The sequence below is a fragment of the Carcharodon carcharias genome, chromosome 19, assembly GCF_017639515.1.
Source record: "Carcharodon carcharias isolate sCarCar2 chromosome 19, sCarCar2.pri, whole genome shotgun sequence".
NCBI classification, from domain to species: domain Eukaryota; kingdom Metazoa; phylum Chordata; class Chondrichthyes; order Lamniformes; family Lamnidae; genus Carcharodon; species Carcharodon carcharias.
The window spans coordinates 88,264,916-88,286,045 of NC_054485.1; the positions used below are offsets into that span (position 1 = coordinate 88,264,916).

The 21,130-nt window shown below is 43.5% G+C and overlaps 1 protein-coding gene across 1 annotated transcript in view; it reads left to right on the plus strand.

Moving 5' to 3' along the window:
* Positions 1-21,130, plus strand: part of LOC121291270 (complement C4-B-like) — a 99,478-nt gene that overhangs the window by 27,942 nt on the left and 50,406 nt on the right. Inside the window, exons 15-23 of the mRNA XM_041212340.1 lie at positions 3,321-3,518; positions 3,844-4,038; positions 4,818-4,967; positions 5,678-5,804; positions 8,073-8,144; positions 11,342-11,536; positions 12,856-12,970; positions 20,232-20,302; positions 20,902-21,041. Of these exons, the coding sequence (XP_041068274.1) occupies positions 3,321-3,518; positions 3,844-4,038; positions 4,818-4,967; positions 5,678-5,804; positions 8,073-8,144; positions 11,342-11,536; positions 12,856-12,970; positions 20,232-20,302; positions 20,902-21,041 (1,263 nt within the window). The remainder of the gene's footprint in view (positions 1-3,320; positions 3,519-3,843; positions 4,039-4,817; positions 4,968-5,677; positions 5,805-8,072; positions 8,145-11,341; positions 11,537-12,855; positions 12,971-20,231; positions 20,303-20,901; positions 21,042-21,130) is intronic.

A 21,130-nucleotide genomic window follows, 5' to 3' on the forward strand; every position in this document is an offset into this window, starting at 1 on the left:
GGACTATTCCCTTCCCATGGCACCTCCCAGCCCTATGCTTTCTCCAGCCATGCTATCACCCCACTCATGCTGCCCCTCCTCCACAAATCCGTCCAGCTACTGTAACCTTGTTGTTGGACTCTCCTTGCTGACCAATCTACCAAAGATCTGTGGTGAAATTAATATCGATATTGCAACAATGTTTCTTTAAATCCTAACATCACATCATCCGATTGTTCCAATGCCATCCTTCTCATGCTATTTGCATGCTATTCATTTTATCTCTCTCAAGACATTTAGAACCAACCCCTCCTAACTGTCCCTCCCTCTTATGCCATCTCCATACACAATTCACTCCCTCCCATGCCAACACACCACCAATACCATACCTCTATCTATTTACACCACTCAGAGCTTGCCCCCAACATGATGCCCCTCCAATGTGCCATCCCCCTCCCACTCTGTCCTTCTCCCATTCTGCCCCACTCCAGGTTGCACCCCTCCCAATCTACATATCCTATGCAGGTGCCCCTCCCATGCAGGACCCCAGGCCCTGCATACCTTCCTCCCACGTTGTTCCCCCTTTGCATTCACACACATGGCTTCCCTCTGCCCTCTCCCATGTCGCCTCCTGCTCTCCAATGTTGCCCCTCCCCCACTCCCCACCTCCTGCTCTCATGGGGTCATTCCTCCCCTGCCAACACCGGCACTCTTCTCCAAACTATTTTAGCCAGGATAACTTGGTTGCTAAGCACCTGCCCTTGTTCACTTTTTCCCACAAAATCGCTAGCGCGACCAATGACCGTTGGCATTCAGCCACACGTGCCTCACGTACTCCGATAGCCATCATGTCTGAGCAGTTACCCCACAAAGCAGAAACCGCTATTTTTTCCCCCGAAAACCCATTTTAGTCATAAAATGTATAGTGGTGCATAAAATTTATAGAACTGCACAACAGGTGGAAGTGGACATTAGACAAGGTGCAAAAAATTTTACTTTCAATTCAGCATGTTGCACCTTGAGGTGTCTCACTGCACTTACATGCTACAGTTTATGATTACAACATTCATACCGACTAAAACTCACAGAAATGTAACATTCTTTTTGAGGGAGGACAACACATCCTCGACCCCAACTCCTCTCACTTTCTGATCTCCAGCATTACTGTATCAAGTAAGTTGAAGTAACTCCCATCTTACTGGCAGAATGGTTGGAGGCGGGGAAGGGGATGGTGGAAGGGGGAGGAAAGCGGCCAGAGCGAGATGAAAATCAGTTGGGAGGGCCACAAGAGGCGGGCCCTGGCCTTTCCTGGCATAGGACCGTTGATAATACCTAGCAGCCAGGTCTGAGGTCAGTCCGAATTGTTAGCTGCAGGGTATTTGGCTGGCCCGAATAAGCAGACAGTTATTCAAATCAAGCAAAAATATATCAACAGGGTTGCTTTGCATGGCTTAACTTAGCGGTCGTAACTCCTAACAATGCTCTCACCAATCCTCCACACACCCCACCTGCCTACTCCACCCATTAAATCAAGCCACTGACCATTCAGGGAAGCACAGGTAGACAGAAATTACCTATTATAGGGTTATATATTATTATGACCACTTCTCAGTTTTCTGATCGAAGGCAGGTCCGACCTGCAGCGCCACTACGGATAGGCAAGGAGGGGGGGCCCCAACTCCACCCCACTGGAACCAGGATTCAACTCCATTTTATCAGCACCTCACTAGCCATTCAGCCAACTGAGCCAACAAAGGGGTCGGAGTTAATGTCCAACATAACACTTTTGCATGCAGGTTGCAGCCTGGAGATGTGGGCAGTGACGGTAGAGGCTCCAATTCATTTCCATCACATGGCTGACTAAGAATCTCTCCCACGTTTTAGCCATCTGCCATTGGCAGGTGTTGGCAGGATTTGCACATTGAAACCCAAACTGTTTGGCCGCGTTATTCCTTCGCCATCAGGCCCTGGGATGGGTTTTGAACTCGGAGGTTCTGGTTCAGACACAAGACTTGTTCATTGTAAATGATAATTTGATGATGTGCTGCAGTGCACGCCAGTTGTGGATCAACACCACTTGCGGGGGTGTGTGGGGGCTGGGGGCTGGGGGGGCGGTAGAAATCAGGAACATGAGGTTGAGTAAAAACTGGAATGGAAGAAAGTCCGAGAACTCTGTTAGTGACGCCAAAGCTCCATTAAAACAAATAGAACCCTCAGTAATTGGCACATACTAAATGTTGTCTAGTTGTGACATGTGAGAACGTTGCTCATGCATTATCCTGCTCTTGTCCCCCTGCTTAGTTGTCTAAATTTGCATAGGATAGAGAATGTTTTAATGCTCCTTATTTAAATGTGCGGCAGTTTTTTTTTACTTTTTCCTGGACATATGGTGGTAGTATGCAAAATGATGGGACTACCTCCATCCCATAGACTTTAGAGGTTCGGGAAGATGCCACGTCTCCACAAGGGTAGGGAGGGATGGCGAGTAACTCATGGCCATATTAACTATGCCTATGCCCCAAGAATGAAATAGCAGGCTATATTTATCAGAGTTACCCGTTGTTACCATCATTAATAGTTACATAGAACGATAAGAATTGGGCTATTAGTGCTACTGATTTCACAGATTCTCAGTTCACCAAAAGGAGCAGCATGGGCTCAGTACATCTCTAACCAGTGGACAGTTTTCCCCCCGCTTCCCATTGACCCCAGTTTTGCTAATGCTCCTTGATGTCACGCTCGGTCAAATGCTGCCTTGATGTCGAAAGCAGCCACTCTCACCTCATTTCTTGCATTCAGCTCTTTTGTCCGTGTTCTCACCAAGGCTGTCATGAGGTCGGGAGCTGACAGGCGCTGCCAGAACACGAACTGAGCGTCACCGAGCAGAATACTCCTGTGTAAGTTCTTCTTGATAGCTGAGCTTGATGAAGCATACTTCAACATTCCTGGGACATTTTAAAGAGCACGTGTAGCACCTCGAACTTGCTGGAAAATGTGTCTCAAAAAATGGAAGCAGAGCTCTATGTTGGCATTCTTGCTAATAAGAGTTACTAATGCCTTGATATCACATCACGCTCCATACTATCCAAGTGAAGCTTTTATCCTGCTCGGCAGAAACCGATAATGGACAGTTAAAATTCACAAAGCTAAATATGGTAGGAACATATTAAGATCTGTGCATTATTATTGAATAGAACAATGATCACACACTGATGTTCCAGTAAATCAGTGAAAAGGTTGATAAGCCAAGCTATTCCTACAGAAATATCTACTTCTCTGAGTGGACAAGAGCAAGCAAATGAGGAAAGCTTGAATAACCTGTGCATGTCTTGATCTGCCAGGTGATAGCTGGGGATGGGGCTCCTGGAAGAGAGTTCAGTGAAGCAAAAAAAACTGTGCGGATCTACCATTCTAAGAGCAAGAGTTACCTCTACGTCAATGTACCGCACAACATATTCGATCCTGATAGCTCTTTTCCAGCAGATATATCAGCTGTCACTCCTGCAGGCAGTAGCGGTTTCAAGGTCTATTACTATCTGGTGAGTAGATCATTATTTCATAATTGCACCGGAACTCAAACTTATATACAAACAGAAACGTTGAAATGATTAACGATAGAATAATGAACTTGGATCATTTTTGTTGTTCCTTTCTTGACTTGGGAATATACAGGTATGCGCCACACACTCACGTGCGCAAAATGGACGCACATAAAAATACACACACACACACATTCATGCAAAGGGACACAATGCATGCACACTCATGTATGCACATGTACATATGCAGGCCATCTTGGACTGTATCTATTCTGCAAGATTTTCGATCGTGCATGTCCTGATCTTGGAGCTCCTGTCCCCACAGGTTATAAGCAAAGGCAAAGTGCTCCAGATGGGTGAAATTCCGAAATCGGAAGTCACAAACCTGCCTATCTCATTGAGCATCTCTATGGTTCCAGCGGCCAGGCTAGTTCTCTACTATTACATAAATGTCGGGGGCAAAATTGAAATGGTGGCAAATTCCGTGTGGATTGATGTTAAGGATGTCTGCGAAGGAAAGGTATGAATATGATTGCCTTCACATATGCCAAATAAACATATTTACTCTGGGGCAGCTTACGAACAATGTAGACATGAAGGTCCTCGTGCTTGCTGATGAGGAATATCAGTGATATGCCATGCAGCATGTCCATTCATAACAATAGAAATGTTCAACATCTTATGGCTAGGTTCATCTTGTTTTGGCGTAGAATAAAAAGACCCTCTTACTTTCTTCCCAAGTACGGCTCTAGGCTACCATAGGAGGCCTTACAAAAAGCAACGATTTCACCCTGCAAAGCTGCGACCTCTATATCAGAGGTGAATGCAGGGATGTGGGGGGTGGGGGTTGTTGGGGGGATGGGGACGGGGTGGGGGGAGAGAGTGGTGGTTTTCGGGAGCCTGTTCACTTAAACAGCCTCTTTCGAAACCAATGTGAATCAGGTGATCGGAAGCTTCCTGGGCACCATGATGCCAACAGGACGTTTCACATGGGAACACAAGTCGCTTGTGCCCGGGAAAAGCAAGGTAGTGTACTGGGATCTTCTGCCAACTCGCATTCCCATGAGAGGCGTTGTCAGTTTCCCAGCTGCTCAGACGATTCTATCCATTCATACACCCCAGTGCCACTCTTGATTCTTTTCAGGCCGTTTCTTGAATTTAGAGGGCGCTGTTTCTTAATATTAAACCCGCAAAGTTGAGAAGCTGGGCCTTGCCATTCAATGTGCCACACACTGTGCTCAGGAAAATTGTCCCATTCTCTACTTGATAGTCTGCTGGTGATGCTGTTGTTTTTCCCAGATTACGATAAAAGATATGCACAAGGAATATAAACCGGGAGGCAGAGCTGACATAATTATTAAAACTGAAGACAGGGGACAACTGTCTCTTGTCATCGTCGATACAGCGATTTATGTTCTCAACAACAAGAATAAACTGACAGCCAACAAAGTAAGTGACTTACAGTCGGCGCTTTGACTGGATACAAAGTTTTGTTTTAGAAAACATTGTAGTTTAGGGATAGCAACTCCAAAATCTGATTGTGTCGATTTGTAATATCCTATGCTGAGCCTACAGGAACATTGTATTATTTCTGGGGTGTGTAGCAGGACACTTTTCTACCAGCTGTGCTTCATGCTTTGGGAGCTGCTCCCTAACACAGTAGCATACTTAGAAGGCAGTAACATTGCTGTTGGTTCGGAACGAAAACCATTGCTCTAGGAACATAGAAACAGGGTTTTTAAGGTCATTTGACTATATGCCCTGGCAGGCATCACAGATGATTCAGATTTCATGGGTCATCCACACAGATGCCATGCTCACCATGGGGCAGCTTCATAAACCCTGATTGCCTCCATTGCTAGGTCAAGGATCTGAAAAAAAGGTTACTTTGCACCTGCAATTTTTACGATTGAAATTAACTAATGGAGCATCAGTGAGCTGGTGGAGTTAACAAGACCAAAGCCCATCTAGTATGTCTTCTACCACCCTGGTAGCCGTGTGACACAATGACAATGGAGTTGTTGACTCATCCTAATATTCATAACCCACTGATGAGTCCACGATAGACCCAGACATGAGATAAGGAAAAATCCAGTGTTGGCAAGCTTTTGCTTTACGCGACTGTGCACTGTTCCCATTTGACTTTTCCCTCTGAGTAGGTCTTTGAAGAGATGAATTCTTATGATCTTGGATGCACATTTGGAGGTGGTTCTGATAGCCGTCGTGTTTTCATGGATGCTGGACTGACATTTATTTCCAATGCTGCATTGTCAATGATTCGGAATGGTAAGCCAACAGTGCAAAAGAGTGCAGATCGGATATAGGTGACATGAAGGTAGTATGTGAAAATAAGGAATTATGGCAAACAGCAGTCGTCTGTGGACCTGATTTTTTTTTCAAATTAATGCATGCATGATTAAAAAAGACTGTTCATAATTACGTATTGCTTAGAAATTGTTTGTTGAAGGTCTCGGGCTCATTTATACAAACAATTGGGGGTGACAGTACAACTTGATCAGGCTTTCAGCAGAACCTATAAATCCAGACTTTGCAAGTGAGGGCATAGAAGAAAAAACAAAAATTTCACTCAAATGCATCTGAGTCAGTGTTTAGGTCTCAGCTGGAATAGAGCATCGAATTCTGGGCACCAGGGTTTAGCAAGTATGCCCAGGAATTGGGAAGGTTGCGGAGGAGCTCAGCAAGAATAGTACAAGAGTTTATAAACGTCAGCTGTGCGAAGAGAGTAGGAAATCTGGGATTGTTCCATTTAGGGGAGAGAAGATTAAGAAAAGATGTATTAAGGCTGTTTAAATTTACGCATCATAGAATATAAATTGGACGCAGCATAGAAACAAACCAGTTAGCCCATTGTATCCATGTCGGCTCTCTGCAATGTCAACTCATCTAGCCCCACTCCCCTTGTAATGTCAGTTGCAGACACCTATCTTGAAAGGCAACACTGAATATGCCTTCACCACACTCTGAGGTAGCCCATTACAGATCCTAATCAGTCACTGCACAATCCTCATGTCAACTTTGGTTATTTTGCCGCTTACCATCCAATGGTGACGTCTCCTTCTGCCAATGGGAAGAGTTTTCCCATCTACCCTTTCTAGACTCCTCGTAATGTTGAAGACCTGTTTCAAATCATCTCTCAACCTTCTATTCCTCACGGAGAACAGCCTCAGTTTATCACATCTAAACACGTAGCTGAAGCGAATGAAGGGTTTCTTAGAATCGATGGTAACAAACAGTTAGCAATAGCAGGAAATAATGCGCCTGCTAACCAAAGGACTAACAAAAGGATTTCAGACATTTGGATGAAGAACAGGGAAGGGTGGGGGAGTGGGAAGAGGTGAACAGCACTTTCTGACTTCATGAGTTGTTATGATTGTGGAATGCTTCGTGTTAAATGGCAGTGAAAACTGATTCAACTTAACTTCCAAAGCGGAATTATATATACTCATGAAATGAAATTTTGCAGGGCTATGAGGAAAGAGATAGGAAGCGGGAACAATTGGATAGTTCCTTTACAGGGCATCCATCAGAGGATGTGGGTGTGGCTGGGAAGGCATTTGTTGCCCATCCCTAAATGCCTTTGAACTGAGTGGCTTGCTGGGCCATTGCCGATGGCAATAGTAAGCGTCAACGACATGGCTGTGGGTCTGGAGTCACATATAGGCCAGACTAGGTAATGGCAGCAAATTCCCTTCCCTAAAGGACAGGCACAATGAGAAAAATGGCCGCCGCCTGTGTTTTAAAGTTGCTTCATTCTATGAAGCATGGCATAGGCCATGTGATAACATTTACTAAAAGTGCTTTGAACCCTATTGTTTAAAAAAAGGCAGGATTTTCCATTAATAACTTGCTGCCGCTGCAATGAGGGTTTATGATCTGGTGTCTGCAATTGCACCGGCAAGTTTCCCTGAATCATTTAGCAAGCCTCGGTGCGAGGGGCCAATCCCACCTGCTAACATCCTACTATACCAGGAGATGCGGCTGCTCAATGCCAGGAGTAGGTTACAGATGTGAGAGGGAACCTTAACCTGAAAAGCTGCCAGAAGTAGGAAATGAATCACGTGATTGTTTTTTTTAAATCCATGTGTGCGTGACGTGACGTTTGCATTTAAATGAAATTTCTTCCATCGAGGAAGAATTCCTGTACGCAAATGGTGAAGCTTTAACCTCAATCTATGTTAGGCCCTGTCTCATCAACCATTCTCGATGGCGATATCAAGTCCTCAAAGAACGAGGACGTGTTTTCACCCGCACAGTGTTTAGATAAATGCAACTCAGGAATGAAGCAGAGAACCTTTGAGGTTCTTTCGTGGGTTACTCGAATCGTTAATGTTGTTACTAGACGTACTTATCATTAGGTTTAAAACCAGAAAAAAACGCTAACATTGTGGGTGGCAATTAATATCTAATTCATATTCCATAATGAGCAAAAGATGTATTTAGTTTTCGGAATGTCACATCAAAGGAGCTCTGTTAATTGTTAGAAACGTGAACGATTCACATTGTTATTAATTAACTAATATTTTGTTCTTGCAGGATATTCATGCAAAACAGATAACAGAAGAATGAAAAGATCACTGGATATTCAAGAGCAATATATGGGAAAATGTAAGAAAAAATGTTAAATATGAAGACACAAATCGTTCAGAATTGCTCACTATTGTCACACGGTTTGTAATTGCACAGTGCGATTTGTGCACATTCTGTGTGTTTAAACTCTTTAGTTACCCATTCTGAAGCGAAAACCTGTTCCCAGCTCCTAAGGATAAACTATGAACAACAAAGTAATGACATTTCAATCAGAACGACATAATTTCGAGGTCCTGATCACATTGTTTCCCGAATTCCTACTTTATTCCAAATTCATCAGTGTGCATTGGAACAGTGCTTAAATTACCCTTCCCACGCTGCTTAGACACTGCAATATAATTAACCGCTGAGATATTGCGAGCGCAGAACCAACCTTTTCCGGAAAATCATTATAAACCGTTCATTTTAACTATCGGCAACAATGCAAAATAGCCCATATTGAATGAATGTGGTCAGACTGATGTCCACTTTCATTTGCTTCTGAGAAAAACAAAATCGCCCAGCTGTATCACGGATGAGCAACTCGACATCATCCATTTTGCCATATTTCCAAAGATAAAATTAATCCTCTGCGATATTAATGCAAGAACAGCTAACAGGCTGCCTGCTTTTCAAGCAATCTTACACTTACATAGTTTATAAATAGCGCACGATGACGGCTAGAGGAATCGTGTGCGAAGGGAATACGTTTGACTTTAAACGGTAGAGATAAAACAGGCGCTATCAATTCAACAGCCCTTTGTCTATCTCTTCAGATTTATAACATGGAACCGGGCGAAATTTTCATTATCGCAGTTTTATGTAATCAAAGTCAATCAGACAAAGCCAAACTTGCCAGGAAGCAGCTGAGGTGCTCTCCATAATATTGTCAAAACCACTTGAGGGCTCCTTGGACAACACCTTCCAACCCCACGACCACCACCATCGAGAAGGACAAGAGCAGCAGATACATGGGATCACCATCACCTGAAAGTTCCCCTCCAAGTCACTCACCATCTTGGCTTGGAAATATATCGTCGTTCCTTCACCGTCGCTGGGTCAAAATCCTGGAAGTCTCTCCCCAACAGCACTGTGGGTGTACCTACGCCACGTGGACTGCAGCAGTTCAAGAAGTCAGCTCACCACCACCTTCTCAAAGGCAATTAAGGATGGGCAATAAATGCTGGCCTAGCTAGCGAAGCCCACATTCCGTGAATGAATAATAAAAAAAAAGTTCAAGGATCTATATATTGACTTGAAGTTGAGAATAAAACGTTTTTAATGCTCGGTATTTAAGTTTCATCCTGAAATCAAGTAACTTCATTACAGTCAGAATATTGGAGCAACTTGAGGCTCATTTTACTGAAATTCCTCAGGCAAAACTTCTTCATCCACATGTCCTTTATCCGCACTCCGCCCGCACTGAAATTGTCGTTTTCTTTTAAACTAAGATCACGAGACTGCCGGCTGCAGACTTCTTTGACCATTAAACCTTTGCGGAAGCCATTTACAATGCCAACGCGGTTTGGAAGGTTGTGAGGCGATTCTCGTCTCATTCGTTGGATGGATCCTGGCTAGTGCCTCATTAACGGAGAGGAAGCTGACCTCTGATCGGAAACCCTCTCAGGAATTGCAGTCTCAAGTCTCACCTACTCATTCTTTCTCGCGAACTCGGTTAACCTCCTGCAGTGCACAGACAGATGTTGGAGGGGTGAAACAAAGTCCATTGCGGCATCAATGGCGACACCTTCAAGTACTTGGTACTTTCGATGCACATGGCCAAATGGTAACGTAGCGTGGATTGCAGCAAAGGATAAAAGCGGTGAAGCACTTCGTACCGACCATCCACTGCAGCAGCAAAGCTGTCTAGACAACTTGGACCCTCCTTGCCTTTGGGGTCCTGCAAAGGAAGGAGGCCCACAGCATGCACCTTCCTCTACGATAACCAAATTCCATAGTGTAGATTTAGCTGTGTACAGGTGATCGGTGCCCTCGAACAACGAGAAGTGTACCACAAAAAGCTATTGCCAACAGGCGGGCAGCTGGGTCAACTGTGCAATTTGAAATGGGTTCGTGGAGGGCTGAAGTTGGAGATCATTTTCTGAAGTTCCGGTGGACAATGCAGTTAGGGCCTGGTGTAAATCCAGCGTCCCCCACCGCCCCCCACCCCCACCCCCCATCTCCCCAATCCAGCGTTCCCCCAGCCTTCTGATGGTCAAGTCGGTTTTAAACTGCGCCTAATACTTTCCTGAAATTCCACTATGAGCTCGGCTTTCACGCCCTGGGTGGTGAGATAAGGACTGCTACGCAGGAGCACCAAAAATATTCAGTTAGATCACAGCTCATCTACACCTTAACTCCATCTTTCTTCTGGCCGTTGTGTGAAGAAATGCTGTAGGGATTCATTTAGGTTAGTCAGTGCGCAAGCGATTCCGTTGCGACTCAGCAGTGATCATATTAAGCCAAATTAAAGCAAAATGATGACACGAACAGCCTCTACCAATCGGACATACTCGTGGGAGATTGTTACTTTTGCTGATGACAGCAAGCTATCTTTAGTGGAACATCCACCCATTATCCGCCACGCCTGAACTTCTTTCCCATTGAGTTTACAAAAGAAACATAGCTGTAAACTTTCCACTTCTGTGGGAAACAGGAAAAGTAGAACTGGTGTTCACCCTTCCACCGATTCTTTTCCGTTGTCGCCCATGGAATAGGACACTGATCAAGACATATGACGAACAATGGAACCCTCGTGTTGCGTCACCCACCACTTAAATTCCTACCCACGAGAAGGAAATGGAGCTAAGAGCCGCCGCCCGGGTTCAATCTGGAGCTTTGGGGCTTGGAGTCCATCCCGTTTTAGTCTTCCTCTCTGAGATAGTGAACTCCAGCTATAGTGAATGCTTTTAACGGACCAGGCAGTGGGCCTATTTGCCTTGCACCAAACTGAATGTGTGCCGAGTGTGGCGGCTACATAAGCTAGTCTCCTAAGCAGTCTTTATGTCACAGGGCCAGCGAAGTCCACGGCTAGACTTTAACGCAGTCAGGGGTGAGAATTCAACCTGAACTTCAAATTATGCAGTTTTTTTTGCACGGATGCACGCGGCAATTTCTCAGTCTAAAAATCCAGTTGCACCATAATTGCAATGTAATGTTCCCCGCACGGGGGAGCACAGGAAATGCTGCCGGACAAAATTTAGTTGATCATTTATTTGCCTCCGTTTGCATTTCAGTAAGTCATTATGCCGATAAACGCCTAAGGAGTTGCTGCACCGATGGAATAACTAAAATTCCCATGAGGCGTAGCTGTAAGGATCGGGCGAAGAGAGTCAAGGACATGGAATGTAGAAAGGTTTTTCTCACCTGTTGCGAGTTTGGTGTGGAACTGAGGCATAACCAGTCAATGAAGCTCGATACAGTGGGAAGAAGTAAGTATTTGCTGACAGCGTCAAGGTAAAAAAAAGATTTATTACACCTCGAAAGTTTCGATTTTGACCTTAGAATCTTTTGGAGGCGCGTTGTGTCGTGGTGGGGGTGGGGGTGGGGGTGGAGGCGGGGTGGTGGGTGGAAGGGTGGGGGCGGGGGCATTACTCGGCCTCCCACCGCATCTTCGGCTTACTAAACGCTCTGCCACTAAAGAGGAAAGATATTGCGTGGAAATTCGCCGTGCCAGCTGTGCAAAGCAGGTGGTATTGAATCGATCGCTCTTTATATATTCCCCGCCCAATATTCAGCGGCATGGATTTTAATGGGGAAGAATAACAATCGGGGTGGTTGGCCGGTTGGCAGGTCGCTACCAACGTCGCCCATTTTCTATGATCAGGCAAGATACACATCTAGCTCATTGACACATCCTTGCTTCTAATCTTATTATGCCAAAAGGGAATTGATCGGTTCAATTAGCGTCTTTACTGCACCTCTCGCTATTTTTCTTGCCATTGAAGTCAATATAAAATGAAAGAGGCGAGAAAGGAAATAAAAGCTGCAATTGTCTATCATTCAATTTAATCAAGGCACAAATTTCAAATCTCCAACAATATATGAATTACAAAGGAACAATGTTTGTAATTTCCTGAGGTCACTTCTACTTGGTGCATTATTAAGCAAAAAAAACCACATTTAACATATTTTTCAGCAATGTAATTGTGCAATTATTATTTTAAGATATTGGCACAGGTTTTGCGGGTGTAATGACAGTGAAATGCCTGCATTCGCCCGTCATCACCCCAGCGAAAACAGAATAATGTGGGCAACCGGAAATTGTCGTTAGTGGTTCTACGTTTCTCCAATGGGGCCACTGTTGAGGCACGCTCACAAGACTGCAATCAATGGGGATCAAATGAATTGAAGAAATTTCCGCGGTTAGACTGTCGGCCCCGCAGTAAAAAGAAACCCTTGAAAAAGTTGCATCCTTTTGACTGAGGCGGGACTGGGTTTTTAAGTGCTTGCTAAAATCATAATTCCTGCGGATCAATGTCACCGGCCCAGCAAAGCTGGTCAATAAAAATAATGTGGTTGCTGTTAGACAAAAATGGCGTACAGAACAGGTGACGCTGTATTGGTTGTCTGCTATAATCTCCACCAAATATTGAGCGCCATTGACTTCAGTGAACCAAGATGTCAGACGTGCCGTGTAACGCTCAGCAAATGCGATGCCTTGTGTCCCCCTTGTCCAGCGTCACCCTCATTTGTTTGAACCATTTACAGGATTTGAAATCGAGCCACTAAATCTTCTGTTCTCCTTTAGTGGTGGAGGATTATGAAGACGACTTCTTTGATGAGGCCTCTGTCCGTGTACGCAGCATCTTTCCACAAAGCTGGCAATGGAGAACGTATCGTGACTTACCTGCAAGAGAGCACAAGTAAGGGGCATCTAATATACAACGGGGGAGTTTATTTTTTTTTAAACTTTGCTTGATTGTGTATAGTGGGCGATATCCAATGGTCCATTGGCATGGTTTTCCTTTCAACTGAATTCAACGGGGTCGTTTAAACTTTGCCCCTAAACTTAGACAACGGGCGATACCCATTCAGCTGCCTGTAAGATGTCTCTTGGGACTTGGATCTCCAATTGTTTATGTCATTGCAAGTTTCTAATTGTATGATTTATCCCAAATGGTGTCAACTGTCTCAATGTCATTTCCCTTGGAAGTCCTTCCTGCACTATGATCAAAATATTGCTAGTTAAATACAGTAGATATTCTATGTTTGTTCACATTTCAAATTACACGGTGGAATGCGTCTTACGAGCATATATTTTGGTATGAACGACTTTAGTCAGTTATGCTACACAAGGCAGACAAAGTTTAGTTTATAAAGAACTTAACAGATCGTTTCCCCTCCAGGTACTGGTCTTCAAGCTATCGCTGAGATCATCTCTTGCTCACCCAAGCGTATTGCCACTGTAGGATTGACCGCCTGGCTTCAATTCCTTGCCCCCATCTCGCCTGTAACGCAGCCGCAACGACGCCCCCCTCCCCCCACCCTCTCCCCCAGAGCCCAATGCTCACTGACATAAACTCAATAGTTCCCTATCCTTAGGCCCTCACATTTCTGACAGTTACCTTTATAATCAGCTATCATCAATCTGTTCCTCAAAGAAAAATCTCTCCCCAAATCTTCTGTGTCAGTGAACGAACAGCACATTTCCAACCCACAACCCCTTCTCGAAGACTTTCAATATATTGTCCGTCCTAGATTACAACCTCCCCTCCCACAGCTATCAATTGGAATATTTGCATTCCGGCGGCCGCGCCTCCCAGACCACTGATATAACCATCACAGCCGCGACCTTTGCCCTGCCGCCTCTGACGTAAGAAAACTTGGACATACAGCCCTCTGTTTCTTCACCTAGTTCATTTATAGATATGGGGGGAGAAAATCTTGGCCCCAGTGTAGGCCACCAGGGACATCATTAGTTATCGCGTGTCAATTGCAGGGCTTCTCCGTTATTCCTATATCCTGACTCATTGTGCCCTATCGCCTAATAAATTCACTGCTCACATTAATAGGTTAGGTCCAACTGCATACACTCTAATTTTTGTTAATAATCTCTTATGTTGATCTTTATCGAATTTCATCCAGAAGTGATTATAAATAACGTCCATAAACGGTTATCTGCAACAATAGGTACCTCCGCAGATGATTACACTAGATTCGTGAGATATATCTTATCCTTTCCAAAATCATCATGGCTCTCTCTGATTAGTTCGTGATTGTCTATTTGTTTAATCACTCTGTTCCTCATAAAGTATTCTCTTAACTTCTCCATAACAGACGTTAAACGACTATACATGTAATCTCCAAATTGCTCTCTCCTATCGTTCTTAAACAGAAGAATTATATTTGCAATGTTCCAATTCAAGGGGACAATTCCTGAAACCAGTTAGCTTTGAGAGATCATAGTTCCCTCACCTCCTTTCAATATCTGTGTGGAGACGGTCGACAACTGCAAATATTTCTATGTATCTTCTGTCACCTTATTTTCTCAATTACCATTCTCTACACATGTTTCCTGTGCAGAGAATTCATTCTCCTGTTTTCTTTTCTTTGTTTTCTTTTTTTATCTCTGATATTTTATTTTCATCCCAGATTGTGAAGATCGTTGCAAGGTGGTTATTTAGCAAGTTTTCTTTTCACTTCCAGATTTTTAATTACAGTATTATTCATCTATGTCTGTCTTTAACATGTACATATTTCACTTCGAAGTCTTCTTCCTCTTAATGGACTTGTTAAAATATTTCTCCTCATCCCTGATAACCATCACAAGTATTTATTTATTCTGCACTTTCCAGTGTACTACTATTTGCATCCGTTTGGTTTCCCTAAATCTCACAATCTACTCCATTTCTGCTCTTTGCATTCAAATAATCCATTTATATTAATTTTATCCTATCTCTCACTTCTATTTTTGACTAAAATTGTTTAATTACAGATGGCGAGTTTTTGCCCTTTAGGAGAGAACATACATTAGGAAGTGCCCCTTTGAACACGTCTCACTTTTCACATGTAGTTTTCCTGCGTTAATAGTTCTTTCCAGAATTCAATTTGTGGTCAGCTTCTGCCTCTTTCCTCCATATTCTCCCTTCCTTGCATTTTCGGCTGTCTCATGCCACCATGCTGGTTGTTCACCTGTCGTGTCAACCGCCAACCTTTTCTTCCTCTCAATTGGCTGGTGGTTCTATAGCCGGATGCCCTTCCTGCCATTAAACCTCCCGTTTCTCCGGGCTGACGACTGGCACGGTCACATGCTGGCTCCACTGCACCAGTACGTGGGTGCTCCCATGGCCAACATTTCCATGAATGGACTTGAATCCGGAGCTTCTGACTCAGAGGCAGGGGAGATACTGATCGAGGCACGAATCCTGAAACCCTTCCCTCCATATCCTGCCTGACCTAAATTGAAAACTAGTTCATAAATCATCCTTCCGATCTCATTCTTCTTATTCTTATTAAAAGAAATGACTTCTTTTTTTTTCAAACCATAAAATGGCATGACCAGATTTCTCCAAGGATTTAACTTTGGCTCTTCCTTCCTAATTCTGCTTGCAAGTGGGTTCAGCTTCCATGGAATGCTGATGATACCCAGCTCCATCTCTCCTCCAACACGTGTCAGTCTTTCAATGCTTTTGTGCTATTCGTTGCTCGTCCAATATTTATTTTGAATGAACACCACTATCTTCCTCAACAGATATTAGGAAAGCCTTTGGCTCAATCCACTACAATAACATGTCTGCTCTAATCGGCGAGGCCTATCAACAGCATTGTCCTTGGCTGAAGCAAACTTTCACACAACCCAAGCCTTCTATCAGACTCCTCACTGAACATCCGATCCTATACGTTCTCAAGCACAACCTACATGCTGACGTTTTAACATTACTTGCCTTTGCCCCACATCAACTAATTTGTGCCTCACATGCTCACCCATGCCTTTGCAAATTCTGGACTTGTTATGACCCTAATTGGCCTTCCAGGCTCGGTCCACTGAAAGTGTCAGATTGCTCAGGTTTCTGCTAAACACAATCGACCCCTCCCTGATTTGGTATCCCAATCACCTGGCTGGTTAAATTGGACAAAGATAGAGATTTTTTTTTCATTCAGTCATGGGGTGTGGGTGTCGCTGGCTGGGCCCATCCTTAATTGCCCTTGTTTAGAGGGCATTTAAGAGTCAACCATATTGCTGCGGGTCTGGAGTCACATGTGGACCAGGCCAGGTAAGGATGGCAGATTTCCTTCTCTAAAGGACATGAGTGAAACGAATGGGTTTTTATGACAATCGGCAATGGTTTCGTGGGCATATCAGATTTTTAATTCCAGATATTTTTATTGAATTTAAGTTTCACCATCTGGAACCCGGGCCTCCAGAGCATTACCCCGCGTCTCTGAAAAACTAACCCAGTGACATTATCATTATGCCACCACCCATTTTATGCTCAAACGACCATTCCATTATATGTGGTAAAAATGGGCTGCAATTGAGAAAACGCCTGCTTTCCAACACAATCCATGTCCAAGCCACACTCTTCCAGGCAAATGGAGAGTATTCCATTAGACTCTAGACTTGTGACTTGTAGATAGCGGACAGGTTATGGGGAATCAGGAGGTGAGTTACTGTTGCATCATCTCCAGACTCTGAGCTGCTATTGTAGCTACAGGCTAGTTCAGTTCAGTTTCTGGTCATTGCAACGCCCAGGAAGTTGATGGTTGGGGATTCGTTGGTGATAATGCCATTGAAAAAGAATCGTTTTTGGATTATTTTTGGATCCTGACATTGCCTTGTTCTTGTGTGACATGAATGTTACTCGCCACTTAGTCACTCAAGCCTGAATGTTGTCCAGGCTCTTGATGCATTTGGCCATGGACTTCAGCATCTGAGGAGTCAGGAATTGTACTGATCACTGTGAATTCATTGGTGAATATATTCACTTCTGCACCTATGGTGGGGAGGGAGGTCATTGATAAAGCAGCTGAAAAAAGCTAGGGCCTTGGACACCACCACGAACAGCTCCTGATGCAATATCCCCAGACGGAGATGATTGGCCTACACAACCAAAACCATCTTGCTTTTTGTCAGGCATGACTCCAACCAATGAAGACTTTCCCACACAATTTCTATTGATTGCAATTTTGCCTCCTTTATGCCACATTCGGACAAATACTGTCTGAATGACAAGAGCAGTCACTCACTTCTCACCTCTGGAGTTAAGCTGTTTTTTTCCATCTTTTGACCAAGGCTGTAATAGGGACAGGAGCTTCAGTAAGAAGGTCCTTGCTGTGTAACTGCCTCTTGACGGCACCGTCGTTATTACCTTCTATCATTTTGCTAATCATCAATGGTAGACTGATGTTGCAGTAGTTGGGCAAATTGAGTTTGCCCCGCTTTTTGTGGACAGGAAGTATGTGGGTACCGATTTACATTGTCGTTTAGATGCTAGTGTTGCAGACATACTGGAGCATCTTGGCTGGAAGTACAACTAGTCCTGAAGCACATGTTTTCACCACTACTGCAGGCATGCTCTCAGGTTCATAGTCTATGATATACCCAGTTGCCTTCAGCCGTCTTTTAATTTAATGCAATATGAATCGAATTAATTGAGGACTAGCATCTGTGATGCCAATCCAAGATTTGGGAAGTGAATAACATTATCCAAAACTTCACCATCAAGATCAAATGAAGGCATTGGATTTAAGTTTTAATATTTGGCGCTAGATTTAATGTTGGTGATGGGGTCTCACTCACTGGTCGGAGAACTGATGGGGAACTTCTTCAGTTTCATGGGAGAAACCCGATGTTATTAAATGCAATTCAGGCCGGTAACTGGCTATTCCCGGGATTCACGACCCCCGAGGCCATAAAATCCCAAACAAGAGGTGAGTAAACACAACGGGAGCACATGGCAGTGGGGATAATATTTTGTCATGGATTGGGGTGTGGTTAACGGACAGAAAATGGAGAGTAGGAATAAATGGGTCATTCTCAGGTTGGCAGGCTGTGACTAGTGGGGTGCCATAAGGATTAGTTATTGGGCCCCAGCGATTCACAATCTATATCAATGATATGGAATGGGGACCAAATGTAATGTTTCCAGGTTTACCGATAGCACAAAACTAAGTGCGAATGTGAGTTGTGAGGAGGATGCAAAGAGGATTCAGACAGGCAATGGGAGTGGGCAAGAACATGGCAGATGGAATATGGTGTGGAAAATTGACGTTATCCATGGTGGCAGGGAAAACAGAAATTCCTTAGTAGGCACAGACATTCAGTTGGGATTATCTCCCCAACTGCTTGCTCGCGGAAAGACATGAAGAGAATCAAAGCCGGTATATTCGGTGTAAAGGGACAATACGGCAATTTGTTACAATTCCACTGAAAACACCTTAAGTTGAATATCACAATATAATTTGTGTATATGTCACAGGAGCTCAAAATAATAATGGGGTTCCATCACTCTATGCAATGTTGGCCAATCGGGTCTAAATCATGGCCCTGCCATTTGGTTTACTGTATTTGCATTGCATGTGCACCCATGTTCTTGATGCCTGTAAATTCATAAAATTGCCTTCATCAGAAAGTGTGGAATATTCCGTTCCCATCTTCACGCTGATGGCAATTTCTTCTTCCATGCTTTATTTTAAGGGAAGCAAAACTAAAACCACTTAAGTATCAGCGCTATGTTTTATTCAAGATTCAAGAATAGGCCGCAACAATTTCTTCCGTGATGATATATAACTCTGCTTAAATCTAATGTTGCATTGTAAGGATTTCGATAGCAAAAAGCACGCATCGCCACTTTATCGCCCTTAATCAATAATTTCAACCACTTACCACATTTATCTAATGGATTAAAGCAATTAAACGCCCCAGATGGCTTCACGGGAGCATTACAAAGTTAACTCGACACGGAGCCACACAGGGACATTTTAAGGCGGATGACCAAAATCTTGGTCAAATGTCCAGATTTTAAGGAAAATCTGAAAGGAGGAAAGTCAGGGGGAGGGGTTCGGGGAAGGATCCTAGAGTTTAGGGTACAGACAACCAATATTCAGACCACCAATGTAGCAATTAAAATTTGGGGATGCTCGAAAAGCCGGTATTAGAAGAGTGCAGGTATCTCAGAGGATTGTGGGGCTCAGGGAGTTTACAGAGACAGGAAGGAATCCTAATAAAAGAATGTGAATTTTAAAATTGAGGTGTTGTTTAACCAGGACCTGGTATGGGTCAGCGAATGGGACTCAGTGCAACTTAGGACAGGGATAGGGCTGCATTGGAGTAATCAGGACCAGAGGCCACAAAGGCATGGCGGAAGGTTTCAGCAGCTGATCAGGAGAGACAGGGATGGAGTCAGGAAATATAATGAAGGTGGGAGCAGACTGTAAGCGATGGAACAATTACATGCTTGAAAGTTCAACTCGGAGTTACTTATGATACTACGGTTCTGAACAGTCTGATTCTGTCTGAGGCTGTTGCTAGTGAGAATGATGGGGTGGGCGGCTGAAGACAAAGGGGTCTGACTTTTCAACCTTTAATTGGAGGGCATTTCTGCTCAGCCAGTGCTGGAAGTTGGCCAAGCGGTGTGAAAAGTTAGAGACAATGAAGGAGCTGAGAAAGGTTGTGCTGAGGTCGTCAGTTTAAATGTGGGGCTGATGCTCTGTTAATGGATGATGTCACCAAGGCGCAGCACGTGGATGACAAATGGTAAGGGGGCTTGGTTAGATCGTTGGGCGACAGCAGAACTAACCGTGTAGGAGTTGGAAGAGAAGCCGCTGTATCTGATACCATGGCGTTGATTAATAGATAACAATAAGGAGATTATAGTGTCAATAGGATAGTGTGATGAAGCCTGTCAAAAGTTGCTGGCAGATTGAAAAGGATGAACTGGGGTAGTTTATATTTCTCACACTTAGATTGGATTCAAAAACATTTGCATCTTTGACAAGAGACGTTTCAGTACTGTTGCAGGTTTGGGATAAACCTGATTGGAAGGAGTTTCAAAACGAGGAGCCAACATGTTCAAGGACTTTGAAGGGGAAAGCATGTTTTTTTTTACGATGAGTGATAGCTTTCACAGAGGGAGGTGTCAATTTCATATACTCAATTGTTATCTATATTCTTATTGATTCTAGGTTTCAAGTTCACATCCCCGATTCCATCACAACGTGGGAAGTTCAGGCGGTTGGCATGTTTCAGAGTAAAGGTGATTTTTTTTTTTCCTGGACTGACATCAGTCTGAGAGATGATAATGGCATTAAATTATATTGCTCACTCTTATTATCATGAGAACTTTGTTCAATTCTTCTCCGTTTCTGCAACAACGCCATAACTTACTTTATCAACCATTTATTCATGGGGAAGACTATATACCTATATTATATACCTGTGAAGAAACATGATAAATTACGTTTTGGGGTGGCAATTATCCTCGAGTGGTAGGATGAAACAGATAATGGTGACTCGCTTTATACCCTGCTCCATTCTATCTGCACTATTTTTTCTTGCGAGGTTGAACACTATCAAATCCAATTTGTGCCTATACAGACTCATGCAATTGTGAGTTAATATCGGAGGCACATTTTGAAATATCCTCACTAAAATTTTTCACATGGCATCAAAACTTTCAAGGGTAAAACCAAAATTGAAATATTTATTAAATTCATAAAGATTCTTCCCGAATCAAAAATTCCAAGCAGTGATTGCTTAGGAGGTTTGTAATACTTGGAAAATCTTTTTATAATCCTGTGATATGATATAATCTGTCACCAAAATACGCATACAAATTATTACTTTTACCGTAAGGTTTTTGTGTTGCCGAGCCTAAGAAGATGAAAGTTTTCAAGAATTTTTTTATATATTTGCGGTTGCCATATTCAGTCAAAAGAAATGAACAACTGGAAGTGAGAGCAATAGTGTACAATTACCACCATGAAGAACTTAAGGTAAGATCTGAAATTAAGTGAGTTGCTCGCATTAATGACCCGTTCCTACAGGTAAATCATAATGGATGGATGAGATAATTGGTTTGCAA